This window comes from Haemaphysalis longicornis, unplaced genomic scaffold, assembly GCF_048455015.1.
Source record: "Haemaphysalis longicornis isolate Haplotype H1 unplaced genomic scaffold, Haemaphysalis longicornis Haplotype H1 scaffold_10, whole genome shotgun sequence".
Classification (NCBI taxonomy): Eukaryota; Metazoa; Arthropoda; class Arachnida; order Ixodida; family Ixodidae; genus Haemaphysalis; species Haemaphysalis longicornis.
In genome coordinates, this window is record NW_027526204.1 from 127,819,072 (window position 1) to 127,837,172 (window position 18,101).

Below are 18,101 nucleotides of genomic sequence, written 5' to 3' on the forward strand. Positions count from 1 at the left end.
TCTATCTTGTGGCCCATCTTCTCGGCATGCTCTGCAAGTGCATTCGTCACGGTGTGGCCCTTGGTGACGTCATTTTTGTGCTGTTTAAGACGCCGGCAAAAATTTCCCCTTTCACCAATGTATACCGATTCGCAGTCGGCGCATGGGATTTTGTAGACCACACCAGGGAAACGTGGCCGAGGGAGGATCCTTTATGTTAAGCAAGTCACCCTTGAGCTTGCTTGCTTGCACATGCGCGATCTGCACACCACGTTTTCCGAAGACACGAGCAAGGGCTCCACTTCCAGGCAGTTCCTCTACAAGGACATGACATTAGTGTATCGCACGCCGTTCGATGTCACTGAGCTCTGCACCTTGCTACGGTTTTGCCTGTCTAACACTTGCTTCTCGCACAAAAGCGAATTCCACAAGCAAGTTTTCGGTACCGCTATGGGAGCATCTATTTCAGTCACGACTGCAAATATTACAATGGAAGCAATTTAAAACAAGGCATTGGAATTATTTTAGCCGATACCCAAGGTGTTCCTGAGATACTTCGATGACTGCTTCTGCGGTAAGGTGTACATCAGACAAACCAGCCGATGCATAAATGACCGCCTCAGGGAACATGATCTTTCCATGAAGAATGGCACCGGGTCGCATTTGCCTCATCACTACCGCGAGTGTGGCAAAGGATGCCTTCCGAGACTGACAGAGACAATCATTATCGGAAAGTGTCGTGACACCGTGGCACAAGAACTGCGCGAAGCGTATTTTATCCAAAAAAAAAAAACAGCGCAGGCTGTATCAGTGAAGCATCGCTATCCCTGTTTTCGAAGGAGTACCGGATCCTAGACAACATGCGATAAAAAGGTGTGATTGTTGTCTTCAGCTGTGGCTATTTTGTTTTTATAGTATCTTTTTCAGATTTATTATCCTTTGTGTATGTTTGTGCGTTTGTAGACAAGCTACTTATATCGCTGTCTTTCCTTGGAATAAATCAGTTGTTAGTAGCGCATCTGTCTCGTCGTTCTTCGTTTTTTCTGTCCTCGTTTGTAGCGCTCGATTTTCCTTAAGCAATGAACCAACTAGCCCAACAGCATATTTTACTAAAAAAGCGGACCCTGATTTACAACGCTACTTGCCCGTACGATTTCGAAAAGGAGCTTTTGTTATAGCCGACGCTTCAGCTATCACGTCTCTCTCTTTGAAGGGAACAAACCGCACGCGGGCTGCGATCGATCACTGTTTTTACCATACATTATGTGCAAACAGCTTCGTGAATATCAACCCAGTATTTTTTGCCTTGCTGCCCATCGGGAAACGAATTATAAAACGGATCTAAAACGATAAGCCAGCTTCCACAGCTAAATGATGCACTAAAGCACGAAAACATTTCCTATCTGCCACTGTTTTCTACTTTAACCAGAGACAGGTGCTGCTGAAAACATTTTACTTTCAAATAAACTAAATCTAACACTCAAAGTAAATACTTCACTTGGGAATTGAACTTTTAAAAATCTAGTCTATTATTTAGGAGAGGAGAAGTTTCGTTAGTTTTCGCACTTGACGAAGACGACGGCCGATATTTGTGCTGATGTATTTGTTACTTAGAGAAAGGCTGATTTTGGCTCACTTAGCGAGTGAGGCAAAAGTCACACAAGCGTTTATAGCCGCGTGTACAACAACTCTATTTAGGTCGTCAAACTTTTGAAAAGGTCTAAAGGATAGAGGTGGCGTTGGGCCAGCCCAAATATGGCCCATATTGGACGCGGGGTGCAAGCGGCCAAAAAGTTATAAAATATCTTTTTTTTTTGTGGTAAATGCAATAGGAATGACAAATGTAAGGCATGTGTTCATTTCGCGCTATTTTTATCTTTGAGTAAAAATTTTATTTTTAAGTAAAAAGAGGTTTGCTAACACCAAGACATTCGCAAGCGCATGAATAGTTTGTAGGCTTCTCATCTTTCTGTCTTTTTTTTTTTTACATTGAAAAAAAAAAAAAATGGCGGATACGCCTGCCTATGCGGTTAGTTTAAACGTGATGGCGACGGCGGTACAGCGCGCTGGTGTAGCAGAGAAACCCCGGGCGAGCACATCCCTGCACCTGGCGGAGCGCCCTGCAAGTCGCCGGAGAAATGCGAGCTTCACGGGACAGGTTCCCCAACCTCCGTCACAGGCAGCTCGGAACTTGTTTCGGCAACTCTCCACCAGGTGCAAACGTCGTCTGCATGGAGCTACTTTGAACGATGGTACCTAGTGTGCAGTGTGCTTGCGAAGCTCAGGATTTCGCCAAGGTGATTTTAAGAGCTTAGACTGCTTATTTGGACAAAGAAAAATTTGAGTGCAGTTGGCCTTTAATGCCGAGACATGTGCATTTAAAAATATTGGAGTTGATTTCCCGTGAGTTTTCACTATTCATTTACGACTTGTAGTGCCATTCACACACCTCCGGAGAAAACATAACCCTAAATGAAGAGGCCCACACAAGGGGCACCCTATTAGGTGCCTTCTGTCCCTTCTGTAGTCCGAGAGCTTTGGCGTGCGGCACCCCATCTCTGACGCTGAGGTTCAGGGCGTGAGGACCGCTTGACCTTCTTGCTAGCCGAGCTCTTGGCCAGCAGGCACTCTACCTGGTCCCCGGTTGACCCCAGGGCGACGCCTGGCAATGCTTGTGGGCTGGACCTTGACGGTACAGCCGCACCTCCGGGCGCTGGTGAAGCCTGCCTTCATGGGCAGGCTCCTTCCTGGGGCTCCTTTCTGATCCTGTGCATCTGCCGCAGCAGCTGCTGAAGGGCAGTGGCATAATATGGGTTGCCAGCAGCTAGGGAAGGCTGGCGCCACCACTCCTCGTAGATCTTCTGCAGCTCCGCAGTGTCCTACGAAAAATTTGTTCAGGATATACCACAGATTTACTCAAAATTTGTTGCATCTCCTATCTTTACTATTGTCTTCTTTGCACTGCTGAAGTAATAAGGGTGTTCTGTAGGTATTCAACTATGGGCCTACCGGGAAACCCATTAGGGCAGAAAAATGTTCACAGAACTCACCTTCCCCTGCCAAGCTTAGATAACCAGTTTGGACCAGAGAATACTACGCAGGTATTTACAGATTAGTTTCACAAACATTAATGCATTCATTGAACTAAAATAAAACACAAGAAAAAGCTTTGTTTAGTGCCATGTTCAGTTACATAATAATGACTGATTGATTGATTGCGAGGTTTAAAGTACCGAAACTACACCTTGCTTATGAGGCGCGCTGTAGTGGAGACAGCTGGGGTTTAATTTTGGTCACCTAGGAACAGCTAGGAAGAGTTAACGTGCGCCGAAATCTCGACACACAGACGCTTTCGCTTTTCACTTCTATCAGGAAAATTGCTACCGCAGCCGGTATCGAACCCATGTCCTTGGGCTCAGCAGCACAACACCATAGTCACTTTAGTCTAACAGAACCCAAGCAACGCCTCTTCAAAATCCCAGGGTTCCTCAAAGCCTTACTTGATAGCCCCTGACCTAGCGCTTTCGCAAGGCACCTTTTTATTCACAGGGCCTTAGTGGCATACAAGAACTATTCAGCGAAACACACAGAAAAATATTAAGACCAGAATGTAAAATTTTACATCTCAAAAACTTGCACTGTGCAACTGACTATGTATCTAATGGTATGAGATTCGATCCTGGCAGAGTCTGTTTAACACTTCTTCTTTTAAGCTGGGCTGAAGACTGTCCCACCTGGTGGCGGCCCCTAACACCAGCACAGTGCTGTTTAGTGAAAGTTTATTCCTCCTCCTCTTAGCACCCTCCCTATGTCAGAAAGGGCCTCGGAAGACATACGACAGCCAGCATACAAAATTTCACACTAGCTGTGACATATAATACTACTTCATTCTTGCTCCCCTTTACATGCATTGGAAAAACTTGTTCGTCTTACTTCTGCTATGATGCTACGCAGTCATGTTGGATTGCCTTAATTTTTGGAGTGTCTTTTTTGGCATCCTGTAGCCTTCTTCTACTTAGCTCCTGCAATTGTACCTTCGTAAAAATAAATTTTACTACAAGAGACCCCTGAAAAAATGCATGCACGTGGTTATAAAATAGGTAGCTCTTTCCAAAAGTGGAGTGTGTGGCTGAGAAACAGATCTTGTTCAGGTGTCTAGTTGCTACCTAGGTGTCCAGTAACTGGAGTAAGGGTCACAATTATTAGGCTTTGCTAAAATAAATGTACGAGCACAAGCCACACCTCAACACCTCACGTTGGTGACTGCTTCCAGTTGAGCCCTGGGCCTCCAGCTGTGGCTCGGTATCCATAGGCAGCTGCTGCTGTTCAGGCTCTGCTGCCACCGGTTGGCCTTGCCCTGTGGGTGTGCTGGTGCTGGCTTCTTGGGAGTTGTCCTGTGTTTGCTTTCCCAGTCAAGCTTCCTGAATGCCCCCTCCAGACATGCTGTAAACAGTTAGGAATAGTGAAAACTGACTGTGAATCAGATCGAATATTCTCAAATACGAATAGTAGAAACCAACCACGAATTACATATATTCGAATGTAAATGGCAAAAGATTACTGCAAATGAATTATTTTCAAATGTGAATAGTGAAAATTCACTTCACATTGAATTTGATTCAAATTGAACATTGCTCCCACGCCAGGCTGCTGTTAGCTGTGCCACGTATAAAGATGTATTATGAGCTGCACTGTTGTGGCGAATACCACACGCCCATTTATTCCTTCTAAGTGGAACAAAAATAGTAGAGCGAAGGTATGTACTGAGACATATGAACGTCTGGGCCATAATTTAAAAGTAGTTTTACAAGCACAGGCTTTCAGTCAGGCTGTGCCATCTTCATTAGGACAGGTGCATCAGACAAGTCTAGTTAAGTGCGCCATGGCTGTGCATGTGCTCATCGCTGCCTTTCTCCCGAATTAGAGAATTCAACACTGTAGAACAGAGTTTCTGCGATACCTTTCCGTCTACACTGCATGATAGCTTGCTTGAAGATGAAAATTAAACTGAGAGAGATACCATGTTTGCATAAACGTTGGCACAGGTCACATAAAAGTAGCAATATATGGAGTGTGCTGGGGTACATAGCTACTTACAATGTTCAACGTGATTTGGTGCTCTTCTGTCCAGCTTAGTGAGGGGGCTCACTCCTTTGTCGCCATACTGCCCTCTCCGCCACCCGCAGAACCAGTGGTAGACGGTGCTGACTGGGGGATTTACAGCGCTGCTAGAGAGCAGGCCCTCACCGTCCTCCTGCCTTGCCAGCTTCGTTTTATGAGGAGCTAGTGCAGCTGCTGGGGTCGTATCATCTTGAAAGTAGCGGAAGAATGCGGCACTTTTGTCCGATGTGGGTTTTAGAAGGCGAAGCCCATCGGCGCAGTCGAGCCCGTGGTTGAGCACCTCATGCAGCTTGATGACAGCAGTCGGCGAGACTGGCCAGTTGAGGAATGGGTCGTTCTGCTGAGTTGCTTTTGTGACTTCCTAATTTTGACATCTACAAATGCTTAGCAGTAGTAGAATGCTTTCCGGCAGTTTCGTTCAAGCTTCTGTGCTGACACCTTCACTCCTTGTGGAACACAAACCTGTAAAAAGAGAATATCACAAATTATCTCAATTCTCAAAATATTATTTAAAGCTTGATATACGACTAACCTGCAATATATTTTTTTACTTAAATTACAATTTTATGAAACACAAACGTGTTAAACGGTAATATTATGAATTATTTTAGTTGTGAGAATATTATTGAGAACCAGATATGCAATCTGTAACCTGCAAATGTTTTTTTTACTTCAATTACCCACTTCATCTGACAAGTTTCACAATCAGACAACTAAGAAATGCTGAAGTTCCAAGGTGATGCGCATACTGTATTAAAGATGTGCCTCCAAGTCATGTTCTGATCTACTTCGCGGAATAAGAAATTGTACAGGTTTAGCACTCGCCTTTCACTTAATTTTCCCATGTATGAAAAATGGCGTTTTAGGAAAATTTGTGTTGGTACCAAGCAAAAAAAAAAAAAAAAAAAAAAAAACTTGCTCAATCGCTCCCGAAATCGAAGCGGAACAGTTGCATGTTATGCTCTTGCATATAACACAATTCTCTCCAAAATAGGACATTTATATGCTTCCCACATTTCGGTTACGTTTAAATCCACTGAACACGTAATAACACGACACGTTTAAAGCCTCTTTTAAAGCATTTTCAGTTGGTCTTTTTTTCCTCCTCAGCAAGGGGTGCCCCTTTATAGACCGAAGGGGGCAGGAGATAATTGGCTAAAAATCATTCATCTGTGAAAATGTTAAAAGCATGACACACATGCTTGACTCTTTTTGCTCGGACCATACTATGAAGCGTTATTTGTTTGTGAATTAGAATTACATCACACATTATCCTGATATTGTTTAATCTTACGTATGGAAAAATAAATAAATTTGAACATGAAGTGAAATGCGGATTGTTTTTGCACGGGTGCTTCAAATCGTGGTCAAAAAATCCCAGCCCAACTCAATGTAATGTAATTTAAGCTATATGTTCTTTCACCTCGGCCAAGAGAACATACAACGACGAAGTTCAGCTGTTCTTCCCTTTGAAATTGAGCGTGAAAGACGGCGGCATCGATGATTGACCCGTGGCGTTGTTCAGCGTGACGGAAGCAAGTGTGATCAGTAGTAACCAGATTTTTAAGCCACCGCTACTGTAATAAATGCGTAGCAAAAAAAAAAAAAAAAACTCGCTGGTGTAGCTTCGCAACTGCAACTGATCAGTCTGTCTTGATTTTACCAGGTCGGGTAGGGGGGTGATTTGGCAAGGCCTCCGAGGACCTTGCCACAATAAATAAAGACACTGCCGAAGAGCATCTATGGTACCTCGTTGGGTTGGGGGCTCCCAGTCGACGATCCACGGTTGCCTCCTCCATGGTTGCCTCGCCGTAGTAGTCAGCCATGCGTACGCATCCCCGCACGAAGCACGTCCACGTTATCGACGCTGGCTTTGCAGTCTAACTCGAAAGGTTGGTCGCGCCCGCGCATGTCACAACGGCTGAAGAAATTACCTGCTACTTCGCCGTCGAACTAGAAAAAAACCGTAAAATTGCAGCAAACTCTACGCCACTGATGCTGCTGGTGCCGTGAATCACTTACGTGAACGAGCCCTAAACAAGAGCAGAGGAGTGCGGAGTACGTTTACTGCTTTGTTCGCACGCCGGCAGAACCAGCCTAAACATCAAATAGCAGGGAAGGAGTGCGGAGTACGTTTGGTGCTTTGTTCGAACTTCGCACACCGCAACGTTTTTATGGCGCAAGGTTTGTTTTGCATTCAACAGGTGGCGCACCGCAAACGCGCAATTTTTAAATTGTAAGCCGCGGCATTCGCGCTCACGTCTCCGGCTACGGATGAGATTTCTTTTTCTTGGAATGCATTTTTAGCATTTCTGCGCGTACTGTAGCACGATATCACGTTACTGTGATCGCCTACAGCATCAGCAACCATGCTTAAAATAAGACATATTCCCGCTGCATTTTTTATTCAGTGACAAAAAAGTAAATTCTCAACAAGAAAAGTGGGGGGAGGGTTCATTATGAGAGTAAATACAGTAGCTCTCATTTCAAGCACAAAAAACTACACTGAACTATTTCATGTTTCGACACTTTTTGCACCTCAAAAATTGCTGCTATGCTTAAAAAGAGAATGAGGAAGTAAATCTACTGGGATGTACAAGCGACATAGCACAGGAGCATAGTTCAGTACATCTGCCCAGGAGGGACCTAATGGTTTTACGGTACACTATAGACGCCTAAAGAGACACTAAAGTGCAGAAGCAAGTTGGCCAGCATCGGTAATTGCAGTGTTGTGAATACAAATAATATGCGACTGGCAGCAGCAGTACTTTATTAGTGCATGAAAATTCGCAAAGCGTCCTGAAAACAGGCACGGCTGCCCTGTACATTGTTCTGCAGACAACTTGTGGCATCACTGATTGCGAATGGCAAGACAAGACTGGTGGAACTAGTCGAAGTGTTCTTCTGAAGCAAACACTGATGCAGGGTTATGCAAGTTTAAAATGAGTGTGTGCAAGAACTTTTCCTGGTTATGAGCATTTTAAAAGACACAAACATCAGCCAGTAAACATAAAATATGATGCCTCATCCCAGGCTTTCTTGCAATGTCGATTTCGTGGGAATGTTTTGCCTCGCCTAGAAACACAGCCACAAAAATACATGCATGTGGGTGCACTAGAGACTGTAGTACTGTACCTAGCTAGTGACATACAGATAAAGCAGCCAGTGGAAACAGGAAAATTAGCACAATCAACACGAAGCAGGACGGCTTTCAAATGCTTTGATCAATGGTGCATGCATATTCAGCAGCTTTTCCTAGGTGAGTAGCGCCTGCAGGCGTTTCTGGGGAAACATGGTCAAGTAGCGCGGTAAAGACGGGACAAAAGTAGAGACCACACAGGACTAGCGCTAGACATCAACTGAAATTTTTACTACACCCATCAAAAGATATACAGGAAGGGCGCATGTGTGAACATGCTCAAAGCACAAAGAAAAAAGACAAGGTCAAGTGGTGCATTTTGTTACGCACGTGGCAAGTTCGCATCCAGATAATCTATTTCTTTTTTTGATGAACTAATAGATGCCGTGCTTACACACTTTTCACCGGCTTTCATGATGCACCACGCTTCAAACAATTCACGGCTGGCTTGATCCTTAAAACAGCACAATATTACTGTCTTCTCGTAAATTGGAACACAGTGTGGAACGCACCGGCAGCGGCGGCAATGGTCAGCTAAATGGCCCCCCGCAGCGAGCGCTTGAACAGCTGTACGGTGCTCCCAGAGCCTGTCATTTATGCACCTACCAGTCTGCCCAATATAGCATTTTCCACCAGATAGAGGCACTTCGTATACAACACCTTGTTTGCAACCAACAAACAGCGTGGCATGCCTCTTCTTCGGTTACCCTTCTTCTCGCCATTCACAGCAGAGCACATTCGTGCTAGTTTTTCTGGGGCGGAGAACACAGCATCGGCACCACATTTCCCCGCCACCTTTTTAAGGCGGTTGGAGAAATTGTGCACGTAAGGGACGACTACAGGCCTCCTTTCTTTGCGAGGTTCATCTCGCCCTTGACGCCGTGCCCCTGACTTGACGTCACGCAATAGGCTTTCAACCACTGCTGCTATTACTTCCCGAGGGAAGCCGGCATCTTTCAAACGTGCAACTTGGTGCTGAACAGTATCGGCGACTTGGTGCTGACAAGACTTCTCGAGGGCAACGCGAAGACAGCTAACGCCAATACCCCTTTTCACTATCTTCGAATGCGCTGAACGATAATCCAAAATTGCCTTTTTTGACTGTGGCTGATACGCCCAACACACGCGTGTTCCACAGAAATTAAAACACACATCGAGGAACTGCAAGGACCCATCATTTGGTAATTCATGAGTGAATTCCAAGCCGTCAGAGCACTCCAGAAATGTTTTCTTAACTGTCTTGACTAAAAGGTTTACTTCTTCTGGCTTCACCGACCTAGTAACAATCATGTAATCATCGACATATCTAAATATCTTTGCTGTCTTAGCCGTGTCAATATATGCCTCAATGCTGCAGTGCCAGACAAACGTCTTCAAATTTTCCTTCTTCCCACACACCATATCCGACTGGAATAATCTGCCTGTATCTGTTGTCTGCAGCATTGATGGGATTGAACATATTGAAAATTGAGACAGTATGTTTTTACAAGTTACTGTATTTTACCCTGTGTTGTCGGTTTGTTTATATTTGAGTGATTTTCCTGCTTGGGTCCTGTGTGGGGCCTGCAATATGTCACATATAAATAAATAAATAAGCTGGTCCGCAGCAACACATGCAATGTACACTTAACTCTTAAGCCAAATACAGCCACCATAGCACATTGTTTTCACCTGTTTTGCAATTCACACAGTGAGAGCAGAACTGCTTAAAATATGCTCCTTCTGGAAGCGTCTTTTGGGAAACTGGTCATTAGGAATGCAATAGTCATCACTTCAAAGGCTCTGTGACAAGCTTAATAACACCCACGCTTTGCAATTGGTCAGCTGTACACTGAATTTGCACACCAGACACTTTCCTAAGCGGTCGCCAGCGACAAAGAAAAAGGGGGGTGGGGGGTCACAAGAGATTTGAACCCTGGAACAACACATTTAGCAACGGAAGCGCACACCAAAGGGTCATCCTGTCTGACTGAGGAAATCGTCCGAGCAGTAGTAAATCATTGAAGGACTCAGGCCAGTTATCATTGCGCCTGCCGAAACTTTAGCGAGTTACAACTGCCGTTTCGTCAGCACGGAACGCTAGTGAAGAAAAAAACAAAAAGAACGAAAGCAACATGGTCGTTTGCGCTATCACAGAAAAACATCGGGGCACAAAATGCAATTTCCGGGCCAAAGGTTGAGCCGATCACATGTAGGGTGAACGGTAGATCTACGTTTGAGAAACAGCCGCTCCAACTACGCGGCGACTGGCGAACGGTTGAGGCACTTCGAAATCTACAGCGCCGGCCAACACCCGAGAACGCGAAATCACGCACAGAGGCACGGTTGAAGCACTTCACGTAAGAGCATGAGGAGAGGATACAGTAGAGCGCACACTGCGTATCCAAACAGTTGCCGCTTCACGTAAGAGAACGCGAAATATCCAACACAGGCACGGTTGAAGCAGTTGAAGCACTCGTAACTTCGCTAGAATACGAAGGATTAAGCGTTAAAGGCCAACTGCACTCAAATTTCACCTCGACCAAATTTATTTTTAATGTGTAGTAAGGACCCCCAAATCAGCTGTGACACAAGTGGCAGCCCCGTAAAACGCCTCGTTAATCAGCCGTAAGCGTTTAAAAAAGCTCCGCCGCAGACCACGCTGCACCTGCCGGCGGATCGCGTAAACAGCCATGACGCGCCTGTGACGTTCCAGCCGACGGGGGCTTTTTCCTCTGCTCAGCCACGCAGCCGGAGAACCGGTCGAGCTCGGCTGCGCACGTGCGCGCGTAGAGCTTGCGCGCAGACCTTCTCCCGAGCTGGTGACCGTCCAGCCGCTCGCTGGACGGCTGCAACGTCACTGCGATGGCCGCGCTCTGCTCGGTTTCGGTTTCAAAATCGCCGATTTTTGCTGGCCGATTGCGGCGTCCACGCGCGTATTTCAGCTGTTGTATTTTGCATGTTGCTTTCTTTTTAAGCAGACTATACGAAAATAGGGTTTTCAAGAGGTCGAAATTTTGAGTGCAGTTGGCCTTTAAATCCAAAGCACGGCCGTCGCAGAGAGCGAAATAAAACACGCCGATTGATACACTTGTCGCTTCACGAAAGTGCCCGAGCAGAGGCTAGCGCAGAGCGCACACTTCTCCGGCGATATTCAACGCCGGCAGGGCGGTCCCAGAGCGCGGGGAGTGTGCACAACGGCGGAAAAGCCAAGCGCCCTTCGCCTTTCCCACTCGCACTCCTCCTTTTCTCCCTTTCGCGTCTGAGCGTCCGGGCAATTTATTTCACGCTTCCCGGTGCGGTGGCAGCCATGATCGTACTGGCTGTTCCGCTGAAAATGTTTGCTGCCCGAACTGCAGTAAAAAGCACGAATCCACATCTGCTCAGTGCTCAGCCCGGCGTGATCAGAAGGCTATTTTTAAGATCAAGTCTGCTAACAACACTGACTACAAGTCAGCAAAATCGGCTTTTATGCAAGGGCGTGGCACAGGGCGCAAGGAAGCTTGGACCAAGCAAACTGCGGGTCCAATTTTCAAGAACGCCGAGGAGGACTTTCCGGCCTTACCGGTTCTTCAACACGGGCCAAAGCAGCCGCCCCCTGCGGTACCAGCACTGGCAGAGCGCTCTCCAGCAGCTCAGCATGATCCTTCTCCCAGGCACGCGGAAGCACCTGCATCTACAGGGGTGCCTGTGATAGCACCGGCTACGACTCCAACTGCGCGGTCTTCAGCCTCTGCTCGCCGAGCTTCACTACAATGTCAGCGTGAACCAAAAGACGAGCGAAACACTGGGGGCCTGTGTTCGGTGCTGTCCTCTCTCATTGAGGCTGTGCGCATCCTCCTCGCGCCCCTTTCATCTCCGATAGCCGCGGCTGTTTTGACGCTACTGGACTTTGTATCGCCCCTCCTCGCACAATGGCGGTAGCAGTTCCTAGAGAGCAGCAAACTCGGGACAACTTAAAACTCTCAACGTCAATACACCCAGGCATCCTACAGTGGAATTGCCGGGGCCTCTCAAACAAAATCGCAGAACTGAAATTCCGAGTGCAATACGGTAAGCTACGGATATGGGCACTGCTCTTGCAGGAACATAATGCATTGCACCCACTACCTGGCTTTTTGGGATATCATTTCCCTACCATACGAGATGGGCGCAAGAATTCCACGGATGCCCATCCCGGCAAGGCTGCCGTGTATGTATCTGCTCAATACCCACATACGCAGATAGACCTTAATGCTTGGTGTAACACCAACCAGGAAGTAGTTGCTGTCCACGTACGTCTTCCGCGCGGTACGGTTATACTCGTCTCGATGTATATACGCCCTGCGCCATCGGCCCGTATACGCCTTGGCTGGTTTGCTCATTTACGAAGAGCGTACCCGGGCGTCCCAATCCTGGTCGGGGGTGACTTTAATGCACCACACATGGAATGGGGATATGCAATGACCTCCCGCCGTGGCACAAAAATTTACGAGACCTTTTTCGACGCGGCGTGTCAGCTTCTCAACGCTCCTTTCACGCCTACCCGCACGACTACTACAAATTCTCCCGATCTGACGTGGTGGATGGGAAATCGGACGCCCTGCTGGCAGGTACAGCCAGACGCCTGGGGCAGTGATCACCTCCCCATACTTATTGATCTACGCCCGCACACTACCTCCAAAGTCAAGCGGAAGGCCTGTATTACCAACTGGGACAAATTCCGTTCACTTACTGCGGACGTGCCACTATCGGGATCTACATTACACAGTACACTAACTGCAAAGCTAAAGGAGGCTACGATTGAAACGTGGGTAGAGGAGTCCAAACCGAACCCTGACATGCACCTCCTTAATTTGTGGGCCGCACGGAAAAGAGCAGATATCGCTGCTCGGAGAAATCCGGACTCCCTCCCGGACAGGATCAGGGTTAACCGCCTCACCGCCAAAGCCCGACAATACCAAAAGGTTCTTTCCCGTGAAAGGTGGCTACGGTGGTGCGACGGTATGAATGGCCGTACATCAAATCGCACACTTTGGAGCACATTCCGAGCAATGGAAAACGGTCGTCGACCACCCGATCCGGTGGCAAGCTCCCGCCTTGCGGCTCAGGAGACTCCAGAAGAATTTGCCGAACGGGCAGCTCGACAATTCTTCCCTCTACACGATGTTCCACACACGCTCTCCAATGATCCCCCTCCTCCTGCGGCAGACACGGACGGCCTGGAGACTCCGTTTACACTTCCAGAACTACTCGCCGCTATTGAATGTTCCAAAAAGCGTACCACCCCAGGCCCGGATGGTATACCGTACGAGGTTTACCAAAACCTGGAGGGAGATATCCTCAATACTATTCTGGCTATAATTAATGAAACCTGGACAACCTCAAGAATCCCGGCCGAATGGAAGCACTCAATAGTTATCCCTTTAGCTAAACCTGGAAAACCTCCTAACCGATTAGAAAATCTCCGCCCAATCTCCTTGACACTCACCACCTGCAAACTAGCAGAACGAATGCTGGCGACACGTCTTTCTTGGTGGCTGGAGAAGCATCGCAAATATCACCCAGCACAAATCGGGTTTCGTCCTGGTCTTGGCACGGAAGATGGTTTGGCGATGTTGTCCGAAGACATCTTGAATGTTTCATCCTACAGCCACGCCACTCGTACAATACTGGCAACTGATATTTCGAAGGCGTATGATAATCTATCCCACGACGCTATCATACGTGCTATGCTTGAGTTGGGCCTGCCACGTCGTGTGGTTGATTACGTGGCCGCCTTTTTAAAAAACCGTACATTCGCTGTCCGTGTAGAAGGGAAGCCAGTAGGACTGTTTCACTCAGTGCGTGGCGTCCCCCAGGGAGCTGTGCTGTCACCAATACTCTTTAACATTGTATTTATTCACTTAGCGTGGCAGCTCGACACTGTGCAGCACACACGCTTCCTCATCTACGCGGATGATGTCACAGTATGGTCGACGCACAAAAACGTACAGATGCAGTATACAGCGCTGCAGAAGGCTCTTGAAGTTATCCAGGCATTTGCAGCGAAGGTTGGTCTAACTGTATCCGCCGAGAAGACGAAGTACATGACAGTCGCTAACAAAGCTGGCCGCAAGAAGCTCGCCGTCCACCTTCCATCTATACGCATAGGCGCCCATCAGCTTGCTGAAGCAACAGAGCTCCGTATTCTGGGCCTGCATATTCACCAGGCTGGTACCGCTACAGCATGGCTGAAAGTAGTGAGGCAAACGGCGGCAAATACCATTCGCCTGATCCGCCGCATTGCGCCAAAAGCGGGCGGTGCAAGAACTGAGGTCGCTCGTAGGCTGGCGTGCGCTGTGCTCCAACCACGATTGGTTTATGAAGCCCAGTTTCAGCGCCTAACCATATCCCAACATGCTAAACTGGAAGCTATTAATAGAGAAGCCATGCGAGCCATCACCGGTCTCCCTCGCATCACGCCGATACCGGTCCTTCAGGAACAAGCTCAGCTCAACACAATTGACGAGCTCATAAATCAACGCCGAGCAGTGCGACTGTCAAAGTATGCATATCTGCAGAACGGCCATGCACTGTACGACCACTTCAACCCGGGCAACTTGGCACCTCCGGAAAGTCAGGATGAGCTTCCACCCTGGGGTTATACGATTATAACCTCCAACAAAACAAGCCATCTGCAGAGAAGGCGGACCAAGGAGGGTAAAGCGCAGCTCTCTACCCTCCCAAATCACCCGGGACCAGACGATCAATGCCTCCTATACACCGACGCTTCATGCACAGGAACGCATGGAGTCACTGCGTGGACCAGCCCCACTCATCCCAGCATCGAAGGCAGTATTCCCTACGCCTCTGCCACATGCACCCCAATCCTGCTGGAATTGCAGGCTATCCACGACGCCCTACTATGTGCAGCCGCTTCCAATGAAGACTTGCATACCATCAATCTTCGTACCGACTCTACGCAAGTGATCCACTATTTGAAACAGGTTGCGCAGACCCCCATCATCTGCCAACGCATCCACCAACTCCACAGCAAAATGCCATCCAAAGTGGTTGTGTCATGGGTTCCCGGTCACGCCAGTATTGCAGGAAATGAACGGGCTGACTTCCTGTCACACAACTGCCCGGCCCCAACATCCCCCGCCCAGCTCCCAAGTGACCCATGGGCCACAAGAATGGCTGCCAAGGAGGACCTTCGACGCCGAACGCGTGCTCTCATACCTCCGTGTTCGGTTCTCCTCCCCCTCAATTTTACCAGGATGGAGGAGGTTGTACTACGAAGGATCCGACTGGGCGTGGCTCTTACTCCTGCCCGCACGAGTGGATGGAAAGGGGACTACCGAGGACATGTGAAATGTCCAACCTGCTGTGAGGAAACGGTTCCGGCAGACCTTCACCACCTACTATGGACATGCCCTGGAACTAAGGACATTAGAAGAAAATGTTTGATGGCAGCAGGCCTAAATTTGCGGCAAGACACGCATTACTATCGGTGGCTCCATGGTCCTGCCTACCGTTCCCTACTGGACTATATCCGGGAGGCCAACCTAGTTTCCTGGATATAGGTCGGACCCGCTTGGTGTCTACTAAGCCTTGAGGCTATTAAATAAACGAACAAACAACAACAACAAGAAGTTAGCGCAGGATAGCTGCCCACAGACACGTTTACCCTAATAGAGTGCTTTGCTGGCCTACTTGGTTTATTGCTTAAGACGTTTGGTTCGCATACGTTTCGGCTACATGTTGTACTGACCTACTGATGTAAAATGAACAGACGGAGAACTACTAGCATGTTCAGTCAGGATCAATTTGAAGGTTATCACAGGAGCACCGACCAAGCAAGACGACAGCGCCGTTCCGTGGCACTTTTTTTCTTTCGAGAACATGAGATTATGCTACCCTCCTTGACCCTTAGGCTATTGCATAGAATTTGCTCACCCCCTCCTGCAAAGGCCGACTGCCGAAGTTTTGTTCTTCATTCCTTTTTGGGTGACGTATCCTCGTTTCGTTCCTCGGCAATTTGATAACAACGAAGATACCTCGGCATCGCGGCATTGAGGAAGAAAATTACAAGTTTCTTTTGTGCTACAATGCCCCGGCATGCCGACATAGTTACCCTGAGAAGGCTGCGTATCAATGTGTAGTATATCGATGACGGATAAACGAAACGAATAAAGAAAAAAGAAACGAGCGTGGAATTTATCCCTTCTGACGGCGGTGCGAGCGCTGCACGGAACAGCCAAGGGAACTAACCTAGCGTAATCTCGTTGTGGTTGATGCTAAAAAGTGTCACGCAAAGGCGCTGTCGTCGCGGTCGGTCGGCGCTCTCGCGATAACCTTCAAATTGATGGCGACTGTACAGGAGTTTGATGAACCTCCTATCGCATGAGTGGCCGTTTGTCGCCATTTTTGTAACGATGTGGCGGCGTGCCGGTAACTCAAGCATGCATGGAGACAGCTGTGAATGCTGAGATCGCCGATCGCTGTAATTGTCTGTATTTCTTATTTATCCTAAACCTTGCGCGTTTTCCGCACGTTTGAAGCTATGCACAATACTTAAATTGGTAGAAATGACTTCATGAGTTCTTATCTCTAAGGTTTAACTAGCGTTGGCTTGAGTTAGCCTCTAACTCTGACTAACACCGCTAATTTAAGACATTTTCCCAGCACTTTTACCGATGCCGAATAACTTTTCCTCTGCCTTCGTTTTTCGCGATTGGCTTTCATTCGAGCTCTTTCGTCACTCGCATGACCGAGGGCGATTTCAAATCATTCTGGCGGCGTGGGGGCTTATTTCCGGGTTTTGGCATGATAGCCGCTTGTGTGGTTAGTAATCAAAGTTTTGCCCACCATAGCTCCCATCTACACGCTGAAGATATTTGTACAAACAAACAAACAAACAAACAAACAAACAAACAAACAAACAAACAAACAAACAAACAAACAAACAAACAGACAGACAGACAGGCAAACAAACAAACAAACAAACAAACAAATAGACAGACAGACCGGCAGGCAAACAAACCGACAAACAAGCAAGCAAGCAAGCAAGCAAGCAAACAAACAAATAAACGAACAAATGCAAACAGACAGACAGGCAGGCAGACAGGTAGACAGACAAAACAAAACAAACAAAAAAACAAAACAAACAATACAAACAAAACCAACAACAAAAAGCGAAGCAAACATACATGCAAACAAAACAATTCAAACGAATGAACAACTACAGTTGCCATACATTGCCTCTTGGACATGCCAAACCCCGGATGCAGGGTCCAGCTTTTAGCCACCGTTTCGCAGACCCCTGCAACTGCGCCCACGCGTTCGAACCGAACGACGCCGTATCGCATCGCACGGCCGTGACGTACGCGTCAACAAGGCGTCGATGCCTCCATTGACCCTCACTTGCGGCACCAGCGGTCAAGTCGACGGTACGCTCAAAAGGCGGGCCCCTTCGAGTGTACGCACACACCTACGGCGTTCTTCGTGCCCATTCGGTCCCGTATATGTGTACGCCGCATACAAAATTAGTTTCGAGAGCTAAACATAGCCGGGCCGTAGCGTACACACGGCCTGTCAAGCGTGTGCAACGGGCAGGCAAGGAGCGAAGACTTCGGCGGTGTCCTTCAAGCGGCCAATTACAGGGCGTACGTACGTCAGGATCGCAATCACCTGCGCCACCGTTCCTCCGGTCTCGGCGCAGTTGCGGCACGGATCCTATGGCCCGGATTAAGGAAAGGGTTCGCGTTCTTTTATTGTTACTATTGTGATTCCGTCATCTAATCATTGCTCGCGACCCGCGAAGACGGTGTAATTAGTCGGTAGGTCCTTCCGGAGATTATTTTGCGCTCGAACGCTTGGAGACGCGTGATTATGAGCGCCTTTCGCCGACTCTGAATTC

The 18,101-nt window shown here is 47.8% G+C and overlaps 1 protein-coding gene across 1 annotated transcript; it reads right to left on the bottom strand.

Annotated features, from left to right (window-relative positions):
* Positions 1–2,326: 2,326 nt before the first annotated feature.
* Positions 2,327–11,894, bottom strand: LOC144160095 (uncharacterized). Its single transcript, XM_077691702.1, has 4 exons — positions 11,784–11,894; positions 5,077–5,461; positions 4,235–4,422; positions 2,327–2,858 (listed from the first exon to the last, which is right to left on the bottom strand). The coding sequence occupies exons 1-4, from the start codon at positions 11,892–11,894 to the stop codon at positions 2,709–2,711; spliced, it is 834 nt and encodes a 277-aa protein (XP_077547828.1). The 3' UTR covers positions 2,327–2,708.
* Between the last annotated feature and the right edge of the window lie 6,207 nt (positions 11,895–18,101).

Coding starts and splice junctions, on each gene's coding strand:
- LOC144160095 (XM_077691702.1), bottom strand. CDS start 11,894: ATGCAGGTGCTTCCGCGTGCCTGGGAGAAGGATCATGCTGAGCTGCTG. Junction 5,462..11,783: donor TGGCCCGTGTTGAAGAACCG/GTAAGGCCGGAA, acceptor TGTCAAAATTAG/GAAGTCACAAAAGCAACTCA. Junction 4,423..5,076: donor ACCAAATCACGTTGAACATT/GTAAGTAGCTAT, acceptor AACTGTTTACAG/CATGTCTGGAGGGGGCATTC.